This window comes from Xylocopa sonorina, chromosome 3, assembly GCF_050948175.1.
Source record: "Xylocopa sonorina isolate GNS202 chromosome 3, iyXylSono1_principal, whole genome shotgun sequence".
NCBI lineage: Eukaryota > Metazoa > Arthropoda > Insecta > Hymenoptera > Apidae > Xylocopa > Xylocopa sonorina.
The window spans coordinates 10,896,219-10,913,514 of NC_135195.1; the positions used below are offsets into that span (position 1 = coordinate 10,896,219).

The window sequence follows — 17,296 nt, forward strand, 5'->3', positions numbered from 1 at the left end:
AACTCCTGAGCGGATTCGACCGTTGCGTGGTCATAAAAATATGCGACGACAATCACCGATTAAACAGTACCCGGAATCAATTGCAGGATAGTGCAGCTAGTAGACAAAACCACGCGTCATTAAGAAAATATGTGAGTGAAAAAGAAAGACAGACAGCTTGCTCGTGATTCGAATTCTGACTCAAGCTTCCACTGCTCTCCGTTTCGTCTCTGTCAAACAACATTAATTCCAATCGTAACCCTGAAAACATGGATAAACAAGGAAGTTACAAGAAGTTGCTGAACTGTACATCGTGTAACACTCGCCGGGAGTTACAACCTAACGCAATAAAAGTTGAATTCCTTTAAATAATCCATTTTCTACTCTAAGAATTGATATTCCTCCGCGAGAAAAGTTGTATCACTTCGAAGAGAAGTTCCACGGGGCTTCGCTTCTTTTTCAGTACGCAACAACTTTCATTAAAAGTAGTTCCCATAAAATATTACCGTTCAATTAAACTTGTTACGGTTATTAATTATCTGTTCTGTTTCCAGTGGATTGCAACCGTCGGAAATAATTGCAGCGCTCTCCTGAACCGGTACGAAGATAACGGAACAGCGAGGGGTTGTTAAACGTGCATCCACTTTTTCCTGCGTCCGAGTATGTTCGTATGATATTTATGAAACGCACTCGCGAGCGTCGAGAGGCGAGAGGCGGTTCGATTCGTTTTAATTAAACGGCATCGTTCGGTCGCGTTCGCCAATGCGCTCGCGCGCTCCTGTAACTCTAATGGAGAGCGTGCGCGAAGTTACCGGCATTGTTAACGTTATTACCGCCGAATATTTGCATAATCAGAGTATAGCTGGCATCCACGCCTCGAATAAGCAATCGCGGTACATTCCGACGAGCGCCGAGGCCGATTTATGCGCTCGCGTGCATACGTATGAACTGTCCATGCGTACTTCCGCCCGCAACAAATGGCCTGTGCGATGCTCGAAGATCGGCCGTGGCCGTATCGCTAGTTCGAAATATAATTAACGTTCGTGGCTCGTTTGGCAGGCCTCGCGCGAGAGAGGAATGGCACAACGACACGATTGTCCGTGTGACTTTTTACAGAGATATACGCGATCGTTCCCGCGAAATGAAATTTACTGCAACGTTCGTGAAGGAGTAACGAGAAACCGATGTTCGAACGGTATTTTTGGAGGAACAACTTGCTTTGTTAATTAATCAACAACCTTCCGACGGTTATCCTCGGGTATTTATCTTGATAGCTTTGTTCCCTGTAATTTCCTCCACAAAAGGCTTGCGTTTGGTAATACTTCTCATGGTGGAGAAAGTACGACGCTGGTTTCGTGCAACTTCCTTCGGACAGATCGGGAAATTACGTTTCGCGAATGAAAATTTTTGAATTTATACAATTCTTAACAACAGTCGGTTGTGAAAATTCTATGAGCTCATTTAGAACCATGGATCTTTTAGATATAACGTATTGCTATTTCGTTTCGATGCGCTTGGAAGTGAAATACATAATACATGAGACTTTTAAAACTTTTATAGACTCGCTAAATAAACTATTATCAAAAATCGGGCTCTCCACGGTGCTCTGACTGCGACAATAGCCTCTGCGATGACCTAAAACGGAAACAGTATACAAAACGCAGAAAAAGAAGTCGCATCCGATGGGAAATCAGTCGACGTTGCACGAGGAAGTCGCGTTTCCGTGTGTGCCGCTGTTGAACGTCGAGAGACCTTCCTTTTATCTTGCTCGGTTCTCAGCCGAAATTGCTGTACCGCCCAAAAAAAAAAGAGAGAGAGAGACCTTGGTTACGTGGGCGGAATGGTGGCAAACACGGTCTCTTACAACGACGATCGCGTGTAATCAGATGGCCACGTGGCCTCGTAATCACCTAGCCACTCGTTCCAAAGTGCCGCTGCACAGATTGCCCCGGTATTAATGCATAGGTTGAAATCGAATGGCTTTGTGTGAACGAGCTGCTCGTGCACAGGGTGTCTCCCTCGAAAATGTTCCTCGAGAACGTTTCGTGCGCGATTCTAAAGGTGGAAATTGATTTTCCCCTCGATAGATGGAGTATTACCATGGGACGCGTGAACCAAAATGGAGGCTGCCGTTTGATGAGAAAGTTAGAAGAGGGAAATTTGTTACGAAACTTTTGATGGTTGGTGTAAACACGGATTCGAGTAATAATAGTAGCTATTTGCTTAATGCAAATGCACAGTGAGAGGTTCATTTGGAAGTAGTTCTATCTGCCAACGCCGTCGTTAGCATTCATATGAGTTAGTAGGGCAAGAAGGTTTCAATATCCTTGTTCGTATATCTGCACATTTATTAATTGTGATTCACCATGTGAAAACAGTAGTGGGAATTAATGAAAATTTGATGTTATAACTAAGAACGTAAACGAAAGCTTATGAGACTCGAGGAATAAAACTAGATAATAACTGAAGTAGGTTTACATTTGTGTTTCGCTTCTTACTTCTCAGACGCGGACGAAATTAGCTCCATTTAAGCCTTCGAAAACATCGATCATTATCTGGTGTACGAGTTGGATGATTCTCTTGCGAAATCTGGTTCGTGTTTGCATTGCAAAGCAGTCGATAACACAGAAATGATAGCGATAATGAAATTGCTAAAGAAAATGAAACGTTCAAATCATACCATTGTCGGGTATATTCCTTGCGAGGAATCCATTTCGAATTATCGCATATGTGCGAAAAACTGGGATGTGTACGCGGGCGCGTATACGTACCTTGAATAAATTTTTCAAAAGAAATGAACGCCAGATAACATACAAAGCAGGTAGATTAAATGAGGCATACGCATGCATTTATGCAAATGCTTTTATTTTGATGAATAATTTAAATAGATACATTTAAACGAGTGACTTAACCGATGGATGACACCTTTTCGAGCGAGTGGGCTCAATGGAAGCGTTTCATAATAAATACAGTATTCTCAATCGTGACAACTCTTTTCCGCAGAAAAAAATTAATAATTACCGATCGAGTGTGTGTTCGTTAATAGCGTACAGTAAGCAAAATGCATAAAATTAATGAAATTCTCGAATGACATAACGTTTCTTCCATTACACTACTCCAAAAACCCTGCAAACCTGAAACACTCTTCTTTCTCTCACTCGTCATCAATGATTCCGGCATTTCCGGCAACAAAAAGTGCCGCAATCTACCTCGACCTCTAATCCTGCCTGGCGTACAATCCAAACAATTTCCGAACGAGCAATAGAATCCATTAAAAATAAACTATTAACTCACGTGTAGATCGTTAAACCCAGAAGAAAATCTAAAAAAAAAAGGGAACAGATCGGCAACTCCGTTCGCCACTGAGCACGGTGCCCGTTTTTCTACGGAGAACGCGGCTATTATACACGCCAAGGCCGCGTTTACTCGACGATTTTCCTCGTCTTTCGCGAAGAGTATCGGCAACGCAGCGATAGATCGTCAGCGGCCATGCTCGAGCGCGTGCCTCAGTCGAGGCGCGGACTCCGTCCCGTGCTCTTCCTATCGTGTGTTTTCGTCTCGACCAGTTTACGACCGCAGGAAATCGGTCCACTCTCGTGCTCGTTCCCTGCGGAGGCTTGATCCAACCAGTTCCTGGTAACCAGGTGAGTTCAGCGAAACGGCACTTTCGATGCTCGCACGCGAAGACCGCTTGCGTTCTGCTGGCGAACTGCGTCCACCGCAGAGAAAACGGAGTTTCTCTTTTTACAGCGAGTTCTACGAATTCTTGTGCTTGAGTGATCTTCTGGTTCCCTTTGTGATTCACATTAATACAAGAATGGTACTCTGTCGTTTCTTGTCGAATGTTAGTGGACGCAACAGGTTGTACTTTAAACTTTTCTGCAATGTTTTTAAACAGATACCGGATAAATTTGCATGAGAAATGCATTGAAAGTAATTATGTCATTTAATGAATATGTATACGCAGTTACGCGAATGGAAATGTATTGTAAATAAGTATTGATAGGTCGTAACGAGCAGTTTTGAGTATCAATGGTTCATGTGTGTTACGTATCCTTTAAACGCGTAATAAGTACGAACTACGTAGCGTTTTGTTAAACGTGGAAAGAAAGAAGCTAGGAAGAAATGTAAATAAACATGTGATATCTATTGTACGTTCGAGGTGGGATTTTGAATGGCTCGAACAGTGCCAATCGGCACGACCATCGCTCAACGCCGTCTAAGAATTGCGCTCAATGGAATTACGTGTAATTTGAATAGCCTGTTTCATTTCGTTTAAGCAGCAAGACTAATTTCTTCGCTCCGATGCTATTTTTACGTTATCGCTTATGTAAGCCACGGTGCACGATAGTTTCATACGATGGGAGCAGTGTACGTGCTCCGTTTTCGATACAGTTACGCGTAAACGCGAGGTTCGCGTTCTACGCTCGGCATATTTCACTCGAAGTGCGAAACTGGAGCAGAGCTAGGAAAGTACGCCGCTCCGCGTGACCGTAGTCGAGCTGCACAACTATATTAACGATAAACGTAATCGAGAAGTTCAGGAATTATTTAAAAAAAAGACTCAGGATTTTCGTGAATTCAAACAAAATGCGAACTTCAAGGCAGCCATAAATAAACATGTCATTGAACGTGACTAATCGTAAATATCGAAGACTTCTTTCTTTGTAAATGTCTCGATTCCACACGATAAAATGAGATTTCCCACGATACATTACCTCGCATCATCGTCGTTAATAACTACTTACGTACGCCCAGACGAGACAGATAACGTGTCGCGTTAATACGCGCGAAATATAATAGGAATTATCGATATCCGATTGTGAGAATTTCATTCGAAGCTGTTTCGCAATTTCGTTCGTTACACGCAACCACGAATCACTTCGCTTGTTTAGCATTTTTACTATATAATTGTAGAAGAGTGCACGCTGATATCGTAACGAGGCATGTTCCAGTTTTATTTTTACGTTGTTTACGGATTACTCCAATCGCCTCGCATAGAATATCTAATTAGTTCGATGTTTCGTGAATTTTTATCATTTTTATCGTCCTATGTATTTATCAAACAGTTGTTATTTGTTTCTCTTCCCATTACAAATATCAATATTCTCGCCTCTGATATCTGCAATATTTCTACAAAATATCCACGATAATTAATAATTATCGCATCTGTCGTTCGAGAAGTGTGCCACAATGTGATAGATTGCGGTCGTGTTTTTCCCTTTATGCAGATATTTCAGTTCTAAGTACTTGTTGCACAGTTTTTCCCAACAAAATCATTTACGATCTTCCACAAAATATTTTCTTTTAATTTCGCAATTTTTATTACGCGTCGTAACTCTTTATGTTGAATATGTATTCATATGCGAACGATCTATTTTATGACGATGCCGTTCGTGGTCTGCTAAACGCACGAATTGCTTCCTCCTAGTACAATAAGCTTGATTCTCCATTCTATTATTTTCCTCCTTCAATTCACGTGCATCGTCGTGTTTTTACAGCGAATCTAACGTTACTCGAGATGTTAATCTTCCCGTAAACAATTACGCGCACTCCAACCATATATTCCTCGTCAGCGTTTATTTTCTTTTCTGATTTTATTCTATTGGCGCCATGGTAATTCCCTCGCATTTCACGTGAATTCGAATTACCACTGTACGTATTACCACTTGACCATCTAAGACCTGATAACATTGTACTCTCGAGATCTATACATTCCTTTGAAAAAGAGAGAGAGAGAGAGAGAGAGAGAGATTTCGTACGTACATTCAGTATGATAACGATATTATCATTGATGGAGCCAGTATTCTTGTAGTCCAGCCTCGACTCTGTTCTAATCGCTCGAACCAATTTCTCAAAACGTTTTAATTGGATTTTTCAAGTATCTCCATGTAGCTCGAGGATTAAAATTATTTCGTTGGTAGCTTCTTACATCACACATAGCTGTTATCGGACAGTAGTTATCGGGATTAGGCGTGTTTTCGAACACTATCAAACTATCAGAACACCACTTACACGATCTACTTCACTTTCAAGTGCCATTCAACTTCTGATTAATGATATTCATACTATTCATCGGTAAGAATAATTCATAGATAATTAATTCATTCGCCACTGAGTCAGCCATTCTTGAGATACGTCCCAGATCGAAATACACGTAAGCGAGTCCCTCTATTTATACGAGAAACCTCTTTTACCGCTGTCTACGAGATTGCCACTGACAAGTTTAAACTTACGATCCTCATTTCCGTGGCTGAGCATTGAGAAATTTCGTTCGAACAGGGAAATTGCATTCCGCTTTCTAACGAACCGTTGTTGGTCACCTGGAACAGTCTCGATCGCGGTCGAGGATCCGCTCGAGGAAACGATCCTGAGGCCCTCTCGGACGAGCAACACTCGAACCGCTCGTTGTCTGGCGTAACTGCGACATTACACGGTACGATAAATAACAGGAGGGAGCAGACGATATCGTAAATGGACTGATAGCGCAATTAAACGACCGCTTATTACGGTGGAAACACGACGATTATCTCAGCACGTAGCGAAGATAACGTAATACATTATTGATCTATCGATCGCCATCGATGTCTGCTCGGGGAACAACAAATACAGATTGTGTCGTAGACGATTCTTAACGCGTCGTACGCATTGTACGCTGATAACATCACTAACGCCCACGCGTATTCGAAAAGTACAATCTGAAAGCGAATCTAAATGGAGTGGTTATCCAACAGCAGTCGCAATGAGAAAAGAAATATACGTTTCGACAGCAGCGTATTGGATTCGAACAGAAATCCGTAATGGAACCGACTGATTTTCGTCTACAGATATCTCGTGTCTCGTTTACATCGTTGGACGAAACTGGACGACAAAATTTGCTGATCAATCGTCGCCTGAACAGCGCGTTGTTTCTAAAAGAGTTGATCAAGATGAACGATATTTGAGCTGAATTCGTAACACTTTGATCCTTCTTGAGCCTCTATGCGTTGAATAGTAAAACGATCTGTGCTCTGACCAATCGAAACGCGAAACAACACTAAAATTGCTATTCTCAACCTGATTTCCTGCGAGCCCATTCAGAAAACGTAGCAGGGATAAACTTATTCGGCGGGTACCACAACGCCTTATTCACGAGTTTCGATCATTTCTGGCGATAACTTGGCCGTTCGATTTAGACGGGCGTTCACTTAATCAGTAGCTTCATTTATCGAGTTTACGCCTGTGAACCGTCGTAAAAGAGGCGGCTTCGCGCGTGTACGACCGACCCGACGCTGGAAAAAAAGCGTGTCGCGCAATTAGCAATGAATCACACGCGTCGCGGCATCCAAACGATCGTAGGAGCAGTTACGTCAGGAGATTAGCCGTGGTCGCGCGATATTTATCCTTTTTCTTGGACATCGACGAAATATCGAAGCTTCCTGTCCACCATCGTCCTTTCGCAAGTATTCAATATTCTATACAACACTCGGAGAAACGAAGATCCGTTCGTTCTGGATTCGAAGATGAGGACACGCGCGACAAAAACGTCCTGTAAAGTTGATTCAAGGCAACGAAGTGGCACTCGCCACTGTTCCGCACTTCTGCGCATAGCTCAACTCGTGCGAAGCTAATTACTCCGTTTTCTTTACTTTCCTATTCGAGCCAGGAGACAAACAGCGGTAGCACGTCTTGCTTTCACCTGTAACACTATTCCCTCCGATTATTCTCAGCGAATATAAAAGTTCCCAGTTGAAACTAGCTTTTATTGATCTTTATACAAAATTAGCTATCTGTCCACGTAGATAATAATTAATTCGTTTATCGTAGATTTCACGAGGCACGATCTGTTCGCAGGCGCGAGGATCGACCTGAAAATGACCGACCAGCCACCAGGCAAAGGACCACCAAGCGCCATCATGTTGGTCTTCTCTGCACTCACGCACATCCTCCTCCTGTTGCCGGTGCTATACATCGTATCCTTAGCCTTCATAGATTATAGCTTCTTCGCCTGGCATCCGATTTGCATGAGCGTCGGAGTAAGTAGTCAACTTGGGCAACGTTAATTGCACAATAAACCAGCGAATGCAAAGCACGTGGATCGGGGAATCTAGGCCCCCGACTCCTACGTCGTAACGCGATACGGTGAACATTTCATCGCACGAAAACGAACGGGCGGGGCGACACGTCGATTCGCACATCGGGGTGAACAAGCGATAGACACCCCTCGCGTTTAAGGTTGAACGAGCATCCTTCGGCGGTCGCGCGTCTCGCAAACGACCCGATGCGATAAATCCTCGTTTTTTATTCGCTGTACGGTCACGTAAATCGCGTCGGTTCTCGATTTGAAATTTTTAACTTGTGATTCCCGATCCCGTGCAAATTTCAATCGCAATCGAGCCGTTTAATGCGCGCTGCTCCCGAGGGAAATTGATGTCGAATGTGTAATATCATCCGTTTGGAATCGCTGAAACACGGGAGGGTCACGTTTCTGCGAATAATCGAGCAGCTTTTTTTTGCTCATATTATCGGTGGTAATGAAAAATGAACTTCTAAGTAATTAACGAAGACGGGTCTAACTTTGAGAAACGGTGAAATCATTCCTCTCGTTATGTCATATAATATTTTAGTTGTGATTCATGAGACCATTAAAGTGTCTCGAGCGTTCGATTAATTTCCTTGTAGTCATCGTTTAAGTTTGTTTGAGAATACTCTGTTGCCGTGACATAGCGCTGATCATCGCAACGGGTACATAGGGTAGTGCATTAAGGTGATGAGAAAAATATATATTCTTTAACGACGATATAATAAGCATACATCGTGGTAAATGTAATGCGCAGAGTATGCACGCTTCATATTTTGAATTGGTGTCTTCTTACCAATTTCAAGTGTCTCGCATGTAAAAGACATAAAATCCTAGACATGATTCATTTTACGAGACCTTCGTTCAAGTGTCTCAAGACTTAGATCATCTCCGCACTTGGAAGAATGCTAAGTTCTACTTATCCACGAGTACATCTGCAACAATATTCTCAACTAAACCGAATATAGTTCACTCTGAACCTCGAAACCTTCATCAGAAGAAGTGAAAAGTTGAATTCAATATTATTGAAATAATATTCATCAATGCACGCGCATCATCCCTAGCCACAACAGCCACGGGCTAGACTCTGTTACAGATATTAATTAGAAATACATAAGTAACAAACATTTCCGAAGCGCGCAACCAACAACAAAACGCTTCGAAACTACCATCGACCGAATCTTCTCTCCCATCACTAAAATCCCCTTTTCTCTCGCAATATCGTCTCAATCTATTACCCTCCTTACTCCATCCACCGTAGGCGTCGCGCTTGCACGTCCACCGAATTAAACAAAGAACGAATCTACCGGCGACCCAGATCGCCAAATTGGTTACACCATTCCTCGAGCAAAACTAAAACGACCGCCACCGTTGCCAATTACCAGCGAACTAGCCAAGACCCCGACAAACGTCCGTCGATAAAACCAACGCTGTTTCGTTGATACAGGTAGGCCTTCTGATGACCGAGGCGGTGTTCACCGTTTCCGGGGAGGCGTACATCGGCTCGAAACTCTCCAGGGCCAACCGAGTTACGATGCACTGGGTCCTGCACACGGTTGGTCTCGCGTTAATGACCATTGGCCTAATCATCATCGTGGTGAACAAGATCCGGAACAACAAGCACCATTTCGCCACCCCTCACTCGATCCTGGGCCTGGTCAGCATCATCCTGGCGTTCTTGACAGCCGCGTTCGGCATCGTGACCAACAACTCCAGGTGGCTGTACCCGCGTTTCAGGCCTGTCCTGTTGAAAATCATGCACGCGTTCGGCGGCATTTTGGTCATGATACTCCTGCTGGCCACGTTGATCACCGGAACCTACACGGGGTGGTGGAAAGCCGGCGACACCGGAAGGAGCCTGACGTTCTCCGCGTTCTTCATCGCTGGGTTCTTCATCCTCTTGAAACCGGTTCTAGGGGCTGTCTCTAGGAGCAGGGTGGTCTTCGGACCGCCACCTGTTTCCACGTAATTTTAATGCAACTGGGATTTCTGAACGCATTTTCTTAATTGAAGAAGTTGCAGCGTTATAGTAACATTGAATGTGTAATAACGTAGCATACCATCACTGTATGGTATACTATATTATTATAGGAATGTATGTTATGTTGCATAACATATTGTACAATATTATGCCAGTATCCAGCGCAGCGGGAAACGATTTCGTTAATTTTATTCCGAATGAAAACGAAGATGAAACAATAGCACAGCAGGGAAGAATTCGTTTCTTCTATTTTCATGCCGTTTAATTTTACTGTATCGTTTTTAGATTTACAGGAGACATCGAAGCCTGATAGTCAAGAACATCGTGATTCCAAGTTTACTTTAAACGCGTACCTTCGACGAAGGTACGATTTGTCGCGATACTTTAGATCGGAGATAACATTAATAACATTCGATCTAAGAATTCTGGCTTATCAGAATTTTTACGCGACAGCCAGCATTTCCGAAACGAGTGTTGTGTCACGTAGTTAGATAATATCTTGTCGGATTAATTCTAACTGGATACTCACATTTATCAAACGCGCAATCGAGATTTCAAGCGTCACAATACGTAATATAGCAGACATAGATTACGATATTTTTAAACGTTCTGAGATTTTAGCAAGGGAACAAAGCAAAATTTCTAATTTAATTACAAGAATAGAATTCCAATCCGAAAGTACTAATTTCATGAAACTGGCTGGATCCATAGGCCGTATTCATATACAATTAATCACGTTCGAGTGTAGTGAAAAACTATCAAATGGTCTACGTATCCAGCAGGTTCCATTAAAATCTGAACCTCCGAATTGGAATTGATTCTTATTAGAATTCAGACATTCCGTCCTCCACCAATCGCGCAATCCATAAAGATCATCAACGACCACTTTTGATACTCCAACTTCAAGTCTATCGTAGGACACTTAACCAACGCGTGAAAGCGAAATTCAAGGATATCTGAAAAAACCATATGTACAAAATAGCTTGTGCAATTAGAAAATTCCACCTCGAGGCCTAGCAATAAGTACAAAGGAGCCCGTATAATTTAAATTATATGAAACAATCTAAATAAGAGGTAGTAGGTAAGGAACGGAACGTTCTATACGTTGTTCATAATAAAAGAGGAACAAGATTTACTCTACCATCGTTGTGTTCATCGGTTAACACATCTAGAGAAAGAAAAAAGAAAAAAAAGAGAATATATTTGTATGAAAATGCTTTTAAACATTCATCGACCAGCGAGACACACTTTTAACCGTATATAAGTAGTATTTATAAGCAACGTTTACCAAAAAAAAAAGTTGTGTAGAGTTTAATTAATAATTAACTTAATTCGCTTGGGAGTTTAACCGTAAGGTAATCGTTAAATAAATGAACGAAGAAGACAATACCACGCGGCGGCGCTTATCGTCAACCATATATATCAACACTTTATTAATTACACACGCATCATATACATATACATAGAATTTACATAATGTATATATCTTCCGCAATGCAATGTACATGTATATTAAATACAATTTCTTATTCTCGGTATAATTTCATCGTCTTTTAGGTATCGTTTAATTTGCATTTCAACCCCCGTCCCCCTGTTCACCCCGTAAATAGTTCGCATTCTTGGACTTCTTCTTAATTCCTCGCAAACATCAACGTACAATAAACATCTCGGATCGAACTGATCGATAAAACTCTGTCGTGTGCTCTTTAAATCTGTTCGACACAATTTCGCTTAAGCTTTCCATCTGTTCATCGTTTTATTTCGCCTCACCCTCTTCACGTCTGGCACCCTTTATAACTGCGTGCATGCGTTTTACCATTTAACCGTACGATTCCAAAATGTCCCTCGTTTTAATCGATAATCAAGTTAGAACGTAACATAATCGTAGAAATACGTGGAAGTTAACGTGTAAGTTTATTGCGAGGACGAGGATGCAGTTACATCGTCAGTTTGTCCAGGGCATACACATATGAATTTCGTAAAATTCATACTAATTGTGAAGAATAACAAATTGTACTTTCTAAGCAATTTAGATCGACATATGTAACAGAAATAATATATAAATATATATTCAGTAAAAAAAATAAGTCTGTAAATAAATATTGAAAGGGTTACGAAATTTGTTATTCTTACGGATTTAATAGTTGCAGCGTGAAACACATATGCATTTTAATCGGAAGAAAATCGAAAGACACAGTGGCACATCGGGGGTAAGCCAGAATTATTTATTTATTTCGCTTCTACGATAGTTTTTTTGATAGACTTTAACTCTATTCGTATCGACCAACAATTTTCCATAGTACCATACTCGCCAACGTACAAAAATCTGCCTTAACCCGAACGAATATTAATCCTATCGTTTTCCACGGAATTTATAACGCATCTGCTATATCACCTACTCTATCCTCGCTTTCGAACGCTTTCCTTTTTCTCGATTAGCTCTAGGACACGTTACTTTGTACTGTTCGCTCTACTGGTTGCTCTTGGTGACGTAAAATCCGTAACATTACCCGGTAAATGATAAATTCTTTCATATGCAGTTTCTTAAATAAATTCTGACGAATTCAAAAAAAGGGATAACTTCTTAGCTACGAAAAAAATTGGTAATGCTGTAACAAGCAAGAGAGACAATTAGCAAAGAGAGTAGAGACTGGCGAAACCTTAATACAAGAAACTCTTTAAAGAGACATTCCAACCAAGGAATACTACAATTGTGTAGTTTACTTTTCTTTATAATATCAAATAAAATTTGGAAAGAAAAGTGTGAAAACTGAACGATTAAAGGTATCAAGGGATACCAAACTTTTACAATAAGCTAAAGTAATTTCGAATGAAACCACGCTTGAACCATGGTACTCTAATTTTTTATTGCACCATTGACAATATCACCGTGCCGTTACCGATAATTCTACGTCACCTAATCTTAACCCTACCTAGGACAGTCGACCACGTGGCCAGACCGGTTTAAACCGGCAGCTAACGCTATTATATTTATTATTATTATTTAATTATTCTTATTACTCATTACTTCGTAACATAACCTTTTTTTCCTCATAATAATAAATATTATTATTGTTGTTAATGACGCGCTAAGTTTTTGTTTAAATTCCTTTTTACACCTGCATTAGATTCGCCTACCTACCCTAAGGACATTAAAGTTTCGTCGAATGCTTAAACTGTCAGTCGCCCACCCCTCGCGAATCCCAAGTATAATTCCCGTCAGATCTCTGCGTCGCGTTTCTTAGCCAGTAACATCCGCCCGTCGATCGAACTATCGTTCTCCAGGGTTGCCTTAACGAAGAAATTTATACTCTTGATTATGTCTCGGATATGGCTAGTTGAAATATGTCAATCGCGTATCTATCGCTTCTATTTCGTTCTCTCGAAACGGAATACACCTGGGTACCCTCTGACGCCTTGTTTCGTCGAACCAAAAATCGTGCGCAGCATTTCTCCCTTTCTTTTCGTCTACGATAGTCAACTTGTTATTCTGCCATGCAGGGTTAAGTCGAAAATTGATCCAAATGCAAGATAAAATTGAGAAAATAATCGCAAAACGTTTCACTTCAAGTAAAAATGAGAGAACTGTGGTGGTAACATAGATCGAAGCGATCTAAATCTTGTAGAAACCTTGGTAAATGTTCGTACGGTAATTAATACATGTTAATTAGGAATTTTTTCTGCTTTCTCGAAACAATTGCTTCTTTCGACTTAACCCGCTCCCCCATCTCGCTACAGAATTATATATACGCGCACTTATTATTCTGATCGTGATGTTTTGTATGCGTCAGTGTGATCGTAAACGCGGGATCCACAAGACTTCGATCGTTCGCGCGATTAACTAAGGGTTTCAACAATCGCAATACAAAGTGTTCGGTATCGGTGTTAAGCGTGAATCGATAAACTTTCATTGTCTTCAATACGAAGTTTGTATACGCCACGATTGGAAACGAATTCCGATCTTGGGATTCGAGTGTCGTCCTATTCGTAATGTTTACTGCTTGCCTATTTCTTTTTTTTTTTTTATATATTTTTTGTTTTCCTGTTTTCTGAAGCTCTGAGTATTAACAATGACTAGATTCTAAAATGTTATTAGGTCATCGAGGATTCAACTCGTACGCGGATAAGGAGGATCCACCTCCACTTGTTCGTCCCTTTGAGCAAAGGATCGATGGCAAAGGACGATTATTTACTCCTAACGTCCACCTCGATTTCTCGCAAACCGTACGTGCCATCTAACACACGTGAGCTAACGAAACGGAGGAACGTATATTTTCAGAAATTCACTCGACTTCGGTGAATCTATAAACGCTAAATATCGCGAAAGCCTTTAAACACACGGGACGATAATAAAAATACTAAATTGAAAAAGTTGTCCGAACGCTGAAACTGATATGGTTACTAAAAGCAATTTTTTTATGGAACGAAGTTTCATTTTTGTACACGAAACTTCCTATTTTTTTTTTCCTGCCCACTGAATCTAACGCAAACAGTTACGATTACGTTATTTATATACGCGCGCCGATGGACTGTTAAGAGGTCAAAAAGTGGAGTTAGGCCCTTGTTATACTCTAGAAAATACACGTACACGCATCATCCGACTTCCGCACTTTCTGCTCGCTTGTCCACTCGCTCGACGGAAACGCACGAAAATGTTCACACAACACACTCACGGCGCACAGATATGAGTTAACATACATGTATATATATATATTTTTTTTTTGTATTTCTGTCCTGTAATTTGAACGCAGCGGGTTTTCGGTAATGTTTTAATAATTGTATCGCGAGACGCCCTCCGTCCTGAACCTCTTATAGTATATCAAACGATGATCAATGTCGTATTTTTTTTGTTTTCTTTTATCCCCTTATGCTCGACTTTTGTACACGCAATATAATAAACTATGCGACGCGTACACCAGTGTGCACAAGCGTCTATAAATGTAATATAATGTAAATATATATATAATATGTATAATATATACTATATATGTATATCTGTAACGCGTGTATATATATATATAGGTGTATATACGTACATAAGTATACGATAAATAAATGTCTCGAGGCTTTCACGGCTCTCTGAAATAGAAATGTTTCAAGCTTCCGAGTACAAGTCGTATCCTTAACCAATGATGTCTCGACGTTTCAGTGGCATTGCACGCTTATTACTGCACTTTTCGACCCCTGAAGAGGCCTTGCTGCAATGGCAACGAAACGTCGAGGCACCATTCCTTCGAAATATGAGCTGCAACTGGAAACTTTGAACATTTCTATACGATAAATGTTATACGTATGATACAGCTAGCAACACTTTACAAATGGGGTCACATAAAAAATAAAGAATCACGATTTCTCACGTTTATTGACTGTGTACGTACGCGCGTAATTGTTCAGCGTGCTCACGAGACACCGCCGGCTTAACGTTTATTATTCTCTAATTACTATTCCCGGGTCTGACACACTATCCGAAACGTTTTCCTCGCTGACCCGTGAAACGGCACGAAACCACCCCCGTTTGTCATCCCCTCGTTCCCTCTGCGCTCTTTCACCCTACCGTCCGCTCTACTACACCCTGCGGTCTACGCAAAAGTAACACCCTCCTCTTCTCTACGCTACGGAACAAGCGTCCATTTCGCTGAAACACGCGGGACAGCTAGTAGTCTAGAAAGTAGATTAGGACTCCCTGAAAAGTTTAGCAGCTGGAAAATAGATATCGTAATTAATTTATTTAGAACGGGAGATTACAGAGGCGTTTTAGGTACGTTAACACGCGGCAATACTGGACAACTCGAAACTCGATCTACGAGAAAGTGGAATTGTTTTTAGTACAGCACGGACAGATCGGGTGTTCGCCGCAATTAATTAGGGGGTTGGTCAAATTGCGAATTTAAGCATGCACGCGCGGACGAAAGGCGTGTAAGTAGGAAATTATAATCGTTTGAAATCTGGAAATTTAACGTATCGGGATTTTCTTAATCGTTATTATCATTTCTTGCTAAACTTAATTTCGCTCTTTGACTTTCCCTCGATTCCTCCGACCTTATCACACACTCTCTTCTCGAATCTATTTAATATTTAACGACAAATAAATACTCTACTCTTTTTTTCTTCTCCGTTGAACAATATATTCCTTTGACGCTCAACAATTTAACCCTTTAAGCGTTATACCTTCTATTCATTGACTTTTTGTAAGAGTTTTCAATGTCTCTAGTATTACTACCGATAACAATTATGTATTATTAATTATACATGATAGTATTTAAAAATCAATTGAATGGATAATTATATTTACACAATGTTATTTTCGCTATTTTTCAGTCTGTGGGGAATGGAAATGAAATCTGTCAACCTCAACAAAATTCAGTCGTTTCGGGCACGAGAACGAAACGAAATTGAAACTGTGCAAATTTCTTATTGGTAATGAACCTTCGATCCTACCGATATTCTATTTCGATCATGCACCAACGCTGAACGTTTAAGACGACAAAAAACGGGGCAACAATCGCGACGAACAATCGTAACAAAAATACTGTACACCCCCTTTCGGTTAACGATTGTTGCGATCTCTCGAATGGAGGACATCGACAAGTGAACCCAGGAAGAAGGATAGCGCTAATCATCCCTTTTTAGGAAGATAATACTGTCTAAGATCGTACCACTTCACTCCTGTCGGCACTTAGATCCATCTATTCTACTTAAACAGCCACCCCTATCTCCTCACGTTTAACACTCCTCGAAATCTTTCTCATACATCCCTCGAAATCTTTCTCGATGCAATTTTGATTATCTCGTCTCTCATTATTTTCTTTTTCCTTTCATTTTCCTCTAACCACGAACGACAATGCATACCAGGTAAGAAACATTTCGCGAGTCAACATCGAAAAATACCAAACGTTTTACGTAGCTATTATAGAAACACACTTTACAAAAAAACGAGATGCGGCGTCTGAACCTGCGTCGGATAACAACGAGTACCTGCGACAAATTTCTTCAGCGGATTTCAATGGGTAGTTCAGCTTGCTCTCTGGCGGGTGATACGAGATTACATCGGTCGTGACGCGTAATGCCAACGAATCCCACGATTCGACCGCTAAATCGAACACGCCTATCGCACGGAACGTCTAAATCGAATTTTTTCGCTATGCAAGTGAACATTACCTTAGATAAAGATACCTTACACGGAAGCAATTAATCGTTCAGTGATGGCCGCCCAAATAGCGGGGCGGAGAAACGTTCATTTGCTCTAGATTTTTTTTAATAACTTTTACGTCGCTTCA

General features: G+C 41.0%; 2 protein-coding genes across 3 annotated transcripts in view; both read left to right on the top strand.

Annotated features, from left to right (window-relative positions):
- Positions 1-17,296, top strand: part of LOC143422291 (hymenoptaecin) — an 82,969-nt gene that overhangs the window by 17,389 nt on the left and 48,284 nt on the right. The window lies entirely within an intron of this gene.
- Positions 3,470-11,560, top strand: LOC143433641 (transmembrane reductase CYB561D2). 2 transcript variants are annotated; one of them, XM_076911083.1, is made up of 3 exons: positions 3,470-3,623; positions 7,813-7,994; positions 9,486-11,560. In XM_076911083.1, the coding sequence occupies exons 2-3, from the start codon at positions 7,833-7,835 to the stop codon at positions 10,005-10,007; spliced, it is 684 nt and encodes a 227-aa protein (XP_076767198.1). In that variant the 5' UTR covers positions 3,470-3,623; positions 7,813-7,832; the 3' UTR covers positions 10,008-11,560. The 2 variants fall into 2 exon arrangements, with proteins under 2 accessions (XP_076767198.1, XP_076767199.1); XM_076911084.1 differs by having other exon boundaries at positions 3,473-3,627; positions 7,820-7,994.